The sequence below is a fragment of the Xenopus laevis genome, chromosome 6S (genome assembly GCF_017654675.1).
Source record: "Xenopus laevis strain J_2021 chromosome 6S, Xenopus_laevis_v10.1, whole genome shotgun sequence".
Classification (NCBI taxonomy): Eukaryota; Metazoa; Chordata; class Amphibia; order Anura; family Pipidae; genus Xenopus; species Xenopus laevis.
In genome coordinates, this window is record NC_054382.1 from 35,043,155 (window position 1) to 35,056,013 (window position 12,859).

Consider the following 12,859-nt stretch of genomic DNA (forward strand, 5'->3'; position numbering starts at 1 on the left):
CAAGTATATATAAACTGCAGTGTAAATCACTTGGGGGGGCAGATAGTAGGCACCGTCAAGTGATTATAATAACTTACCTCATACCAACCCGTGGGTTCTCTTGAGCACCGTTGTCACCCCAGTGATTTACACTTTCCTTCTCTAACTTCTTTTCTTTAATGTACATTTTAAAAGTGCTCAGGAGTCATCTAAGCAATTTTACCTTGTTGTAGGCATGTGGGTTTATTTCCCCTTTAAGAGCATGATTCTTGGATTCTGATCAGTTTTGTTTTTTAATCTTCTTAGCCTGAAAGATATATTAAAGAAAATAGTAGTGGAGAAAGAACAACTGGAATGTCAGTTGAAATATGAGAAGGATGAAAAAGAACTCTATAAGGTAAATATATATAACAGTCATATTATTAGCAGCTGCTGCTTAACACCAGCACCTCCAAACTCAAGCTAGTGTTGTACTTCATGGTAACTTGTTGGCATACTACCCTCTCTGGTCATTATCTGTTGTAAATGTCTGCATGGATAGGTAAAGTTTTAGTTAGACTGTTTGATTATATATATTCTGTAGAGCTTATTTAAACATGCTGGCTTACATGTGGCACACTGTGTATGACAGAGCAGATGGATAGTGCTCGGAATTAGAAATATATGTCTGCTCTGTAAAAAAGGAATTCCTTTATTGCCACATATTGGTTCACAGATGTTATCATAAAAACATACCAACTATTTCCTGCATATTAGGAAGCCTGAAAACAGACAATGCTGTGATCATGATTATTCACACTAATTCTATTGGTGCAAGCCTAAAAATAACTTTATAGGATAAAGGGTTAAACTTTGTGGTATTGGAGGATGGATAAGGAGGTGAAGAAACCTGAATGGCAGTTATTACCTGTCCAAAAATTTTGCCCAAACCAGAGAAATAGAACACTAACATACATATCTGGCTGTGCAATGTTGGAATCAAATAATTCCCTGCTATAAAAGAACAACAAATCTCTTGAAGGGTTATACACAGTAGATTGCTAGGATAGTGTAACTTAACCATTTACCTGCCTCCGTTTGTAAAATCTACAGTTCTTGTTGTTATAACATGGGGAGGCACATTTATCAAGGGTCAAATTTCGATTCATGTGAGTTTTTTTTAAACTCCCTAAAATTCGAATGAATTCGAAATTCGACTTGGGGAAAATGATCAATAAAATCGAATTTTAAATGAATTTAAACAACCCAAAAACTCTAATCGAATTTGATTTGAATTAGATAAAGACTGCAAACATCTCCAAATTGATCCCTGGGCCTTAAACAGTAATTCGGCAGGTTTTAGGTAGGGAATCGTCGAATTAGAATTCTTAAAGGACCAGAGTGTCTGTGTGTGTGTGTGTGTGTGTGTGTACATGTTATTATTCCCAGTGGCAATCAAAAATGAACGTGTCTCCCAATATGTGATTAGTCTGTAGGGGTCATATACAAATCCCTGGGGCGCAAGTGGTAGTCTGTGAATGCAAGTCGTATTCAAAGGGCCCTGCGCGTATTCTGTAGTCGTTCTGTAACAGCAGAACACATTGTGCAAAAAATGGCCTTTTCAACACTTTACAAAATGGGGATCTTTTATCAAAACTGGGTAGATTTGCCCATGGGCAGTAACCCATGGCAACCAATCAAATTATTGCATTTGACTTGCAGCTGGCTTAAAAAAGCTTATCACTGGTTACTATAGGTAACAGTCCAACTGTGTTCTGCTTTGTAATTGACACCTTATATTTTAAAGGGCTAATTGTAGCATTCTATTTAGTGTGCCGTTAATGTTCTAGTGTTAAGACGCCTTCATCAATATATACCTATTAAGAACATAAATTATATTTGCTAATGCATTGGCCATTTGTTTGTTGTGGATTTTTTTAATTCATAGGTTCATTTGAAGAATACAGAGATTGAAAACACTAAACTTCTAACTGAGGTCCAGACATTAAAGAACTTGGATACAAGCAAAGAAAATCTCATTGCCCACTACAAGGAAGAGCTTGGCAAGCTGCAGATTTGTCTAGCTGATACAGAAAAAATAAATAAAGAATTTCTGCAGAATTCTTCGAATAAGGTGGGAACTGTGGAATTAAGCTAACATGACAGCCCAAACAATATATTGATTGCTATTACATTATATATACCAATTATGAATTCTGAAAATGAACCACAGCACATGAAAACATTTATTTTCTTATCTAGTAATTATAAAACAGCTCATTGAAGATGTTTCACTACTCATCTGAGCAACTTCTTCAGTTCAACTGACTGGTGTGGGAAATCCTTGGCATATAAACTCTTTCACTAATCCAATCACAATTTTCTAGGAGTTGCATGGTAATACTATCACAGTAACCCCACAGAATCATACCCCTGTGAGTTTCAGATGTCACCTCTCTGAAGAGTTACAATGTGCCATTGTGATTGGATTAGTAAAAGAGTTTATATGCCTAATAGTGATGTGCGGGTTTTACCCGACCCTAACCCACCTTTCCTGAACCTATGCCAACCCGTGACTTCTGGGTTCCTTTTATAGACCCGCGCTGACCTGTCCCTCCAATGACGTCACAAAAAGGGGCGGGGAGATAAGGCATGCGTCTATAAAAAAAAGGAGACCGGCAGTATGCCCATCACCCGCAACCGGAGGTGTGAGGTCAGTCTGAACCCCCCCGTTCCGCTGGTATCGGGCCGGCCCACACATCAGTTGAACTGAAGAAGCTGCTTGGATGAGTAGTGAAACGTCTTCAAAGATTACTCAGCAAGTCCAGTTGTTTTAGAATGACTTATACTAGATATATACCATGACCTGGATACATGAAAATCTTCATAGTCATTACTTTTCTTAGTAAACAAGGTTATTCCTTGTAGAAGAGATATTTTTCCAATTGTATTGTTCAGTACAATGTGTTTTAGTCTGATCATATGGCCAATGAAGGCATTGTTTTATCATTTACTTATATAGGAGGAGAAAGTTACACAGGTTTTTACAATCCACTCATATAAACTCTTGCCACTGACTTGTTGGTGAGCTAGCCCTAAACATAGTAATATCTTTGTATGATTTTTGGTGTGTGTATATATATATATATATATATATATATATATATATATATATATATATATATATATATATATATATATATATATATATATATATATATATATATATATATATATATATATATATATATATATATATATATATATATATATATATATATATATATATATATATATATATATATATATTAGGGGATGCACCGAATCCACTATTTTGAATTCGGCTGAACCCCTGAATCCTTTGCGAAAGATTCGGCTGAATACCGAACAAATCCGAATTTGCATATGCAAATAAGGGGTGGGAAGGGGAAAACATATTTTACATCCTTGTTTTGTGACAAAAAGGTGTTTCCCTCTCCGTCCCTAATGTGCATATGCATATTAGGATTCGGTTCGGCCGGCAGAAGGATTCGGCCTAATCCTGCTGAAAAAGGCCGAATCCTGGTGAATCTCCTAAATACCATGGATATCGGTCAGTTCATTGTTCAGGCAGATTTGAAAATGTAATCATCTTCCAGTGTACACTGCTCTTATTACTTCACAAAATGGACTCATGTAATGAATAATTATGCCATTTTATAGGCCCCTAATAATTCCAAATTTTGTTACATCATACTGGTGCAGCAAATAAAACTTTACTTACACTATGTAAATTATTTAAATAAGGCAAGCTTCATTTCTTGCCAAAGTCTTGTGTATGTGCCCGAATGGGCGACCTGATGCACAGGATGCACAATTATTGACAGAGAGAAGTAGTGGCGTGGGGGATGTGAGGTTTGCAGGGACATCTAGCAAGTGCAGAATTGTGATTTTCTGTGCTAATGGCATTCTCTGTGAGGACAATGAACCTGGTCTGCCTGGAGATGTAGTGATTTTCTTAATGTCTTTCAAATATTTTTGGATGCCTTCTTGGACAGGCAGTTATATTTTATAGTAATATCCATGGCTGCCATTTTATTTATGTATGTGATTATTATGGGGCAGATTTATCAAAGGTCGAATTTCAAAGTTATGTGCATTTTTTTAACCGTAATAAATTTGGTTGTACTCACAGCTCGAATGGGAGGTTATATATGAAAAAACTTTACTGAAAAAAGGCCCCAAGCAAGAGCCGAAACGTTGGTATATTTATTGAGAATTGTGGACATTTGAAATGTGGACCACCTTCATTTTGTGTTCACCACCAGGAAACCTCATTTTAAGGGCCCGCACCCCCCAGTACAGAATAGAAGCCACTCATAAATATCAAAAATGAACATTTAAAAAAATGGAATGGCCATAACTATATTAAATTAAAAGATCTTGTTCAACTCTCCAGTTTGGAATGTCCGCACCTATCTGGTTGCTAGGGTCTACATTCCCCTAGCAACCAGGCAGTGTTTTAAGTCAGAATTATTTCTGTTGCGGTACAGTAGTTATTTTTGATGGCATTGCTTTTCCTCAGGCAAAAATAGCTTGATTATTGTCCTTGTGCCCATGCATTAGGCAAAGGCCTTATGGGCAATTTTAACCCCGGTCAGTGCTTTTGATTATTTAAAGGTAATCCGATTTTGATCTTTTGAAAATAAAGTGATTTTTAATTTTTTTTAATAGGAGGATATCCCCTTTTTAAAGCAACAGCTACGAAAGTTGGAGGATCAACACCAAGCCAGCAGACAAGAAGTTTCCTTTATGTCTAAGGAATTGAGTGAGGCAGTAAATAAACGTGATAAAACCATGTCTGATCTTCATGCAGCTCGTCTTGACACAGACTGTGTGAGGAAGCAACTGGCTGATGCTTTGGCTCAGCTTAGTATTCGAGATGAGCTGCACAAGTCCAACCCTTTTGTCAAAAAGGACCAGGTAAAACACACAGGAAAGACATATATTCAATCAGACATATATTCAATCAGAGAGCAGCATGCACTAAACTTTAATCAGTAAACTGGGTCTCCACTTACTCACCTTTATCTACACAATACTTAATACTAAGACTTCCCAGTTAAGGTCAAAGTCCCCTGAGTGAACTTTGTATTCCGGGCTGTTGCATTACAGTGGGAGATTCCTTCACAATTGCTGATGAAGATTACTTGAGGTAAGCTTGGATTCTGAAAACAGACAGAAGTCCTTTTAAGTTCAACCCCTCCACGTAACGACTGGGAACATATTTTTTCAAAATCATCCTATGATTTTAGCTGTTTAAAGCTGTTTTAAAGGAAAACTATACTCCGGAACAATGTAGATCTGTATGAAAATCTATTTCATGCAACAGCTCATGTGTAAAACCCTGTTTCATGTAAATAAACCATTTTCAAAATAAAATATTGTTTTTTAGTTAGTAGTATGTGCTATTGGGTAATCCTAAATAGAAAATTACTATTTTAAGAATTAAGAGCCATCCCCTGGGATTCTACATTTCATGGTGCACACAAACAAACCAAATAAACTATAAATGGTACAAAAAAGGAGGGTTGTGGGTGCACTCCTAAGGCCATGTAAAAACATATTTAAATACAATAATCCCCTGTCTAAAAATAAGAAAAACAGGGTTTTTTGTTACAAAGTTATGATCATAAAATTGATAAGCCGCCATACAACGTCAAGGTAAACCCCATACGGCGGTCCCTAAACGGTTTCCTGTGATCAAAATATAAAAGCTTGGTTTCAATCTGTGGACTAGATCCTCCCCCGCCACCTGCATATGCGGCTTTTGAAGGGGAGACTGCCCAGACCAACACCCATTTTTAAAAAAGTGATTGTGAAGATTGTGATTGTGTGCACTTATCACTAGGTAACACTTTTGCATAGATTCACACACATTACACCTATTACACTCCTCATTTAGCTTTTCCTTTTTCATCTCCGTCTATATCTATACCCACACCTGTACTTATACTCACACACATACACATACACACACAAGTGTGCTCTTATATATACAACTTTACTTTGCCTTCATTATAGTCTCTTCACAATCACTTTTTTTTTTTTTTTTTTTTTTAAATGGGCGTTGGTCTGGGCAGTCTCCCCTTCAAAAGCCGCATGTGCAGGTGGCGGGGGAGGATCTAGTCCACAGATTGAAACCAAGCTTTTATATTTTGATCACAGGTAAACAAGTTAGGGACCGCCGTATGGGGTTTACCTTGACGGCGATCGTGACAGTGATATTTGGGGCATCACAGAATATCATATTTTACTTGATGAAAAAGGTCAATATTTACTTAAATATATATTCCAGTTTTGTAAGATTCTTTAATATACTGTTTAATATGATATAAACTGTTACTTAAGTATTCATTTTGGGGGTATAGTTTTCCTTTAAATGAAAGTTCACTTGTTTATGAAAAAAAGATTTTGCTGCTGTTGGTCTATAATGCCCTCTAATTTACTTGTAAAGAGTAGTCATGTCCCCTAGCAAATGCCGCTTCTTCAGACTAATAGATTATACGCTCTTTGGGGCAGGGACCTCATGTCAACTCTGTATTGAAACACCTAAGCATGTAAGCACAGATTTATTTATCATTACTGTTTAATTTTATTACAGCTATACCCATGTTTGTGTTTATGCTTGTAAAGCACTGAGTCCATTTGTGGTGCTAAATAAAACAACAGTACTAGGCAAATACAGTACAAAACAACCCCACCCATGATAGTCTTCCCTCATAGTTTAATTGATTAAACAATTATGCTTTCCCAAGTGGAAACAGCTGTCCAAATGGCTAGATATAACACTGATACTCCTAGTAATATTCATAGTAACTAGTGACAAAAGTGAGTAAACTTTGAGTACTTGTGTTCTTATTAGGGGATAGAAAATACAAGAGTGGAGCAGGAACTTCGCAAAGAGATTGAAGACCTAAAGCTGAGATTGCAGATGGCAGCAGACCACTATAAAGATAAATTCAAAGAATGCCAGAAGCTTCAGAAGCAAGTAGTAAAACTCACAGAGCAGCTTGTAAGTATCTAAGGTTACCAGCAGCTGAAGCTTTTTCTGGTTATACATGTGTGTTTGTGTAGAACCAGGAGCGGTATATTCTTGTCCAACACATCCGTTTGTGGGAATAAAGTTTTAACCTTAGAATCTTTTTGAAGCAGCAAATTTGTTTTATTTGTTGCCATGACAAACTGTGTTTTTGGAGGGGACTGTGGAGCACAAAGTTAAAGAAGTCTTAAGAAATATCACTTATGTAACCACCTACTGTATGCATGCAGCATGCTAAAGGACTTTTGTTAAAAAAAGCTTACATTTTATTTTCAATAATTAAGAACCAGACCTGACGCGTTTCGTGTCTACCAAGGGCAATCAAGTGTCCATGGTAGACACGAAAGGCTGGACCCACGAAGTAATAAAGCCGGATTCAGATTGTAAAAGAGTTAAAAAAGCTTAAATTTTATATTCCATAATTCTTAATTATGGAATATAAAATTTAAGCTTTTTTAACTCTTTTACAATCTGAATCCGGCTTTATTACTTCGTGGGTCCAGGCTTGTGCCAGCCTCTGTTGAAGTGTTTTGGTTTTTTGCTCCCCTTTTTGAAGGTCTGGGGCGTGTGCACCCGGGCCCATCGTATACAGCAGTAAGCTCAAATAAACGCTTCTAAACTTAGCATATACTGGTTAAACAATTGTTCTACATCAATGATCCACCCTGATGTGAGTTTTAATCAGTATGGAGCTGTGCTGCTAGAAGATTTCCATCTTTCTGGTGGGTTAACTCATGCAGTTGTCCATTTTTCTTGATTGGATCTTTGGAGACCAATACTATGGGGAGTTGCTTTGTAAGCCTAGCTCCTCCAGTTGTTTGGAGAGTTTGTGGACCTAGTATTTTTACCTCTGAAAATAGCCAGACTATGTATTATGTTTTTGGCATGGAGATTTGATTGGGACTTCTTTAGGAGCCTTGCATTTGAGTAGTGTACTGGGAGAAAAAGGCATATCTTGTATTTGTCCCACATAATAGTGATGCTTGGTCATTTTCCCATAGGTGATAGTAATACACTGACCTCTTCTCTCTTCTTTTTTTTTTTTTTTTAAAAAAACATTCAACACCTTATGCATTCATTGACAGATGGGCAAATTGGGATACCTCAGCTATGTTACATCCTTCTTTTATGGAAATAACGCTCTACTAGGAGACCTATATGCTGAGTTCCCTTTTGGCATTAAAACATCTTATAAGTCTTTATATATTTTCTGACTTTTTTATTGTTACACAGTAACCTAGTGATGTAGGTTGAAAAAAAGGCACACATACATTGAGTTAAATTTTTCTAAGTAAAGCTTGCCTAACTGCTAGTTGATCCAGATATGAGGCCTTACCAGTGATTTTCAAGGGAAATACTTCCTCCTGTGTATCTCTACTTTTAATTCAGCTCAAAAACTTGCATATTTTTATATCCCATGTGCATAACCTTACAATTATCAACATAAACTCTTGACACTTAGCCGACCAGAGCACTAGTTTATCCAAAGATGCCACTTCCTTGATGGAATTAATTGGTCTAAAATCACTAATCGATTACTTAGAATAACCTCCTCAAGTTATTTATGAACAAATTATATAAAGATTTGAAAGTAATTTTGAATGTTAATGTTACTGTTTCAGGAATGCTTTATTTAAGGAAGGTAGGATGGATGTGTTCTGGCATAATAAAATAAAAATGGGTTTTAATAGGCCATTGTTTTGCCTTTTCATCTTGTCTTGATACTTGTTGGTATATTTTTTTGTCTTCATAACAGAAAGCCTCTGAAAATCAGCAGAAAGAAAGAGAAGCGTTTGGTAATACAGAGGTTGCAACTGTTACTGTTCTGAAGCAATGTATTCCACCAGGTAAGTCTAAACCTTTTAGGACGGCTTTTAGAAATCCCTTTGAATTTTATTTTTTTCTATGTCTCTCATATATTTTGCATGTCTATTTTTTTAAAAGAGATTTGTAGTGTTGTTATTAGAAGGGCTACAAGGGTCTTCAACCCAAATACTGCAGAGCAAAAGGCAGTTTTCTGGCTTTGTTGTTAGAAATACTGATTGGTGGACCTGCATAAAAAACATTTAGAGGTTTTACTGTAGATGGCATGTAAGCAGCGAAGGATGTGGTTCAACAAGAAATAACTAAATGCTCTAGATCCGTAACTGTTTTCTTTATTTTGGCCTTCTTCCAGTATTAAACTCTTACGTAACAGTTTCTCCACATTCTGACTTAGGACAGCACAGGGGCATCACTAAAGAAGAGGGGTTTGCAGGAGCCAAGTCTCATCTTCTTAAAAACTGCAGTCTACTCAAACCCTCATGTGACTGGCAGCAACTTGGCTGCATAGGAGATGTTTAGGCACCAGCACACTCCATTTGCAGATTGCCTTTAGCAACACAGAATGATCTCTAAACCACTTACTTACTTTGCCATATTCATAACATGAAACAATTTAAATATATCTGTAGAAGATATTTAAGATTCTTCTTTCTTAAACATTTATAGCAGCATTTGTTTGTGGAGCTTTGTAGTTATTGATTGTGTTTAAACAAAATCTAACTGATGCTTTGTTTTTTTTCCTTTAGTGAGTCCATTTACTTCAGAGACTTTACCCGAATTTAACATAAGAGAGCAAGTGCAGGAAATGAGCTTAGAAATAGCTGAAAAAACAGAAAAATATCGGAAGTGTAAGCAAATGCTGGCTGTAAGTGTCATATTATTTGCTCCGTAAGCAGATAATTTTAGCTTGTTTCTTTTTAAACTGATACACTACCCCTTTTTCTCCTTCACTCTTGGATTTTGAATATGGTCAAAGAGGTGTCTGCTGTGGATGCTTCATTGATTTCCATTGGAGCAGATGTAGCAAGCATGTACACAACTGTTTGACCATCTTAACAGTATAAACAGGATGAGACTAGATGCAGGATAGAGTTTACTTGGACATCAGAAGTGCTAGTGAAAGCTGTGTTCTGGGCTTCGTAAAATCTTGGAAATGAGTGGTATAGCGATTCGGCTGTTGTCATCTTGCCAATTGCACCCCCTTCTAAGACATCACCGCCTTTGACATCACCTGCTCCCACAACATTACTCACCCCACTTCCTGCCCAGACTTCTACACCCTAAACATTGTTTATAGTCCTTTTATTGGATTTTAATAAAAAAGAGGAAAAAAGCTTGGAAGCAATAGACCAAAGCAGGACTAGCTGCTAGTCAGTTTTATTGCCACAACATGTTTCGAGCAACACACTCTTTATCAAGTGTAGTAAAGAGCGTGTTGCTCCAAACATGATTTGGCAATAAAACTCACTAGCAGCTAGTCCTGCTGTGGTCTGTCTTCCATTCTCTTTTCCTAAATTTGCGCACCTGTAGTGGGGTGCTTAAGAAAAGACTGGACCTAAAAGGCTTTCTACTTATTTGTTGGGCTCTTATATGTTTGTGTAAAATTTTAATATTGAAGGCTTACTTATCCTTTAATATGTTGTGTTTGCTTTGTTTACATTGTAAATGATAAATGTAAACCATATTTTATGCATAGAGCATTTTGCATTTTAAAGCTATAAGTGGAAATGCACAAGCATAGAACAGCAGGCAGATGGAACAGAAGTAATAGAAGTAAATCCCAGGAAGGAAGAGCAGAAAATAAATACCAGAATAAGGCAACAGGGAAATTGTTTTATATTTCTGCACTATACTATAAAATACATTATTATTAGCATAGTATATGTGTTTGCTGCCTTTATGGTGGGCTTCCAGGAACACCTAGCATCCACACTTTATTTGTCCATATAAAGCAGTGGGCCCCAACCACTGGCTCTTGAGCCACATGTTTCTCCCCAACCCTTGGATGTTGCTTCCAGTGGCCTCAAAGCATGCTTATTTTTGAATTCCTGGCTTGGAGGCAAGTTTTGGTTGCATAAAAATCAGGTGTAATGCCAAACATAACCTCTTGTAGGCCACTATTTGGCATCCCGTGAACTTTTTATTTTCCATGCTTGTGTTGCTTCCCAACTCTTTTTACATTTCAGTGTGGCTCACCAGTAAAAAAAAAAAGTTGGAGACCACTGATATAATGGCACAAGGTTGAAGCTTGTGTGCTTCAATACAGGTCATGGAAACTGGATGTGACTTCTAATAGCCTCATATTTTACAAAGGGGAGTATATGTTTTGTTATATTACACAAGTTTCAGTGAGTCATGTGATGCATATTACACCACTAAGCACTGATTATAACTGATTACATCACTAAGCACTGGATAATTATATCGTTATAAATATACTTCAGGTCCTGATGCAAGCTACTACCCAAGTGTAGTGGGTAAAGGATTGTGTTACGTGAAATATGTTGTGTGATGAAATGCTCATTTGCATTTACTTCTGTGTTGGCTTAATTTCTTAATTGAAACACTTGATGGTAACAGTCTTTTCTTTGACCTTTTTAATTCCTATAGTTGTTTGTTTTAACATGCAAATGGATAAAATGTATGATAACAAATACTTTTAGATAGTAAAATAATGTGAGCAGAGTTCTTGTCCATCACTGTAAACCCCTGCTTGTCATTAATCATTGTAAAGTGCTGTGTAACTTGGTGATAATGTATAAATACATGTTTATATAATGTGCTCTCATTTAGTTTCTACTAATATATTTGCAACTCTGTTAAAAACAGATATGCGTGTCCTCTAAACCAAGGAAATGTCATACCCTCTAGTAAGAAGTTGTTGATTTGTTTTCCTCTTTAGGAAGAAAAAGCGCGGTGCAGTGCTTATGCTGATGATGTTGCCAAGATGGAGTTAAAGTGGAAGGAGCAGCTCAAAGTCAATGACAGCATCAAGCGGCAATTGATTGCTTTGGATGATCAATATAAAGTATAGTGCATTTTAAATCCAAATTATTATTATACTGATACACTGTGGAATATGTTTTGGTTTTGCAGAAATTGGACTTAACAGGATCTGTGCAGCTTTTTTGTGCAGTCAAAACACTGGCTTTCAGTGTAGCTAGATTGATATTTAGGCTGTAGGCAATATCTTAAGTACTGTAATTTCTTTGTGCATCAAATTTCTCAGAATCATGCACTGTTGGATTTTTTTGGCCATATTCATCTGGCTGACGGCACTAAAATTTGATCTCTGCCGGTAACTAGGAGGTCTCCTGTACCCTCAAGGCATTAACAGTCCAGACTTTTTCGTCAGGACAAACAAACTAAAACCGACTGGGTCTGGAAAAACAGACTTCTGCAGACCTCTGGCTTCCATGCACCCAAGTTATTTGCAGTTGAACAGTGTCCCTTTTTTTATTATCTATATATCATATGTCTGGGTTTAAAAGAGCGATCTTAATTGCAGCTTGTTAAGGCACAGGGAGATGATGGGTAAAACCTCTCTTTTTGTCTCCACACTGGATATTATGGTACTAGTCAGGTACTATATTCTAGTGCTCAGGTAATATATTCCCTCTTTACCACTGTCATTCTAGTAATTTGGCCAGATTTGTTCAGAAGCAAACATATATTGGTTAAGCAGGTTTGGAAGGTCGCTTAATATGTTTATATGTAGCTGCTACATGAATCTTTTTTTTTTTTCTCAATTTCAAATATTTCTGATCTGTTTAATTAGTCTGTGCAAGTGAGAGGAAACCATTGAAATATTCTCTCTAGACAAACCAACTGCAGTATAATGGAATCACTAGTCTTTCAGAAATACTAGTCTTTCAGAAATGCCCCCTGAAGTGTCTATACATTTCAGAGTTTGTAAGTACAGTCCAATACAAAATACTCTAAATTTCTTTGCAAAATCTTTGCATTTATGGCCGCTAATTCAAGTTTTGAAGGAAT

At 36.6% G+C, this 12,859-nt stretch overlaps 1 protein-coding gene across 4 annotated transcripts in view; it reads left to right on the forward strand.

Moving 5' to 3' along the window:
* tax1bp1.S (Tax1 binding protein 1 S homeolog) overlaps positions 1-12,859 on the forward strand; it is a 49,001-nt gene that overhangs the window by 25,477 nt on the left and 10,665 nt on the right. For all 4 annotated transcript variants that reach the window (XM_041567130.1, XM_018268671.2, NM_001091130.1 and 1 more), the window contains 7 exon segments: positions 286-376; positions 1,907-2,092; positions 4,672-4,920; positions 6,863-7,012; positions 8,796-8,886; positions 9,610-9,728; positions 11,766-11,891. In XM_041567130.1, coding sequence (XP_041423064.1) covers positions 286-376; positions 1,907-2,092; positions 4,672-4,920; positions 6,863-7,012; positions 8,796-8,886; positions 9,610-9,728; positions 11,766-11,891 — 1,012 coding nt within the window.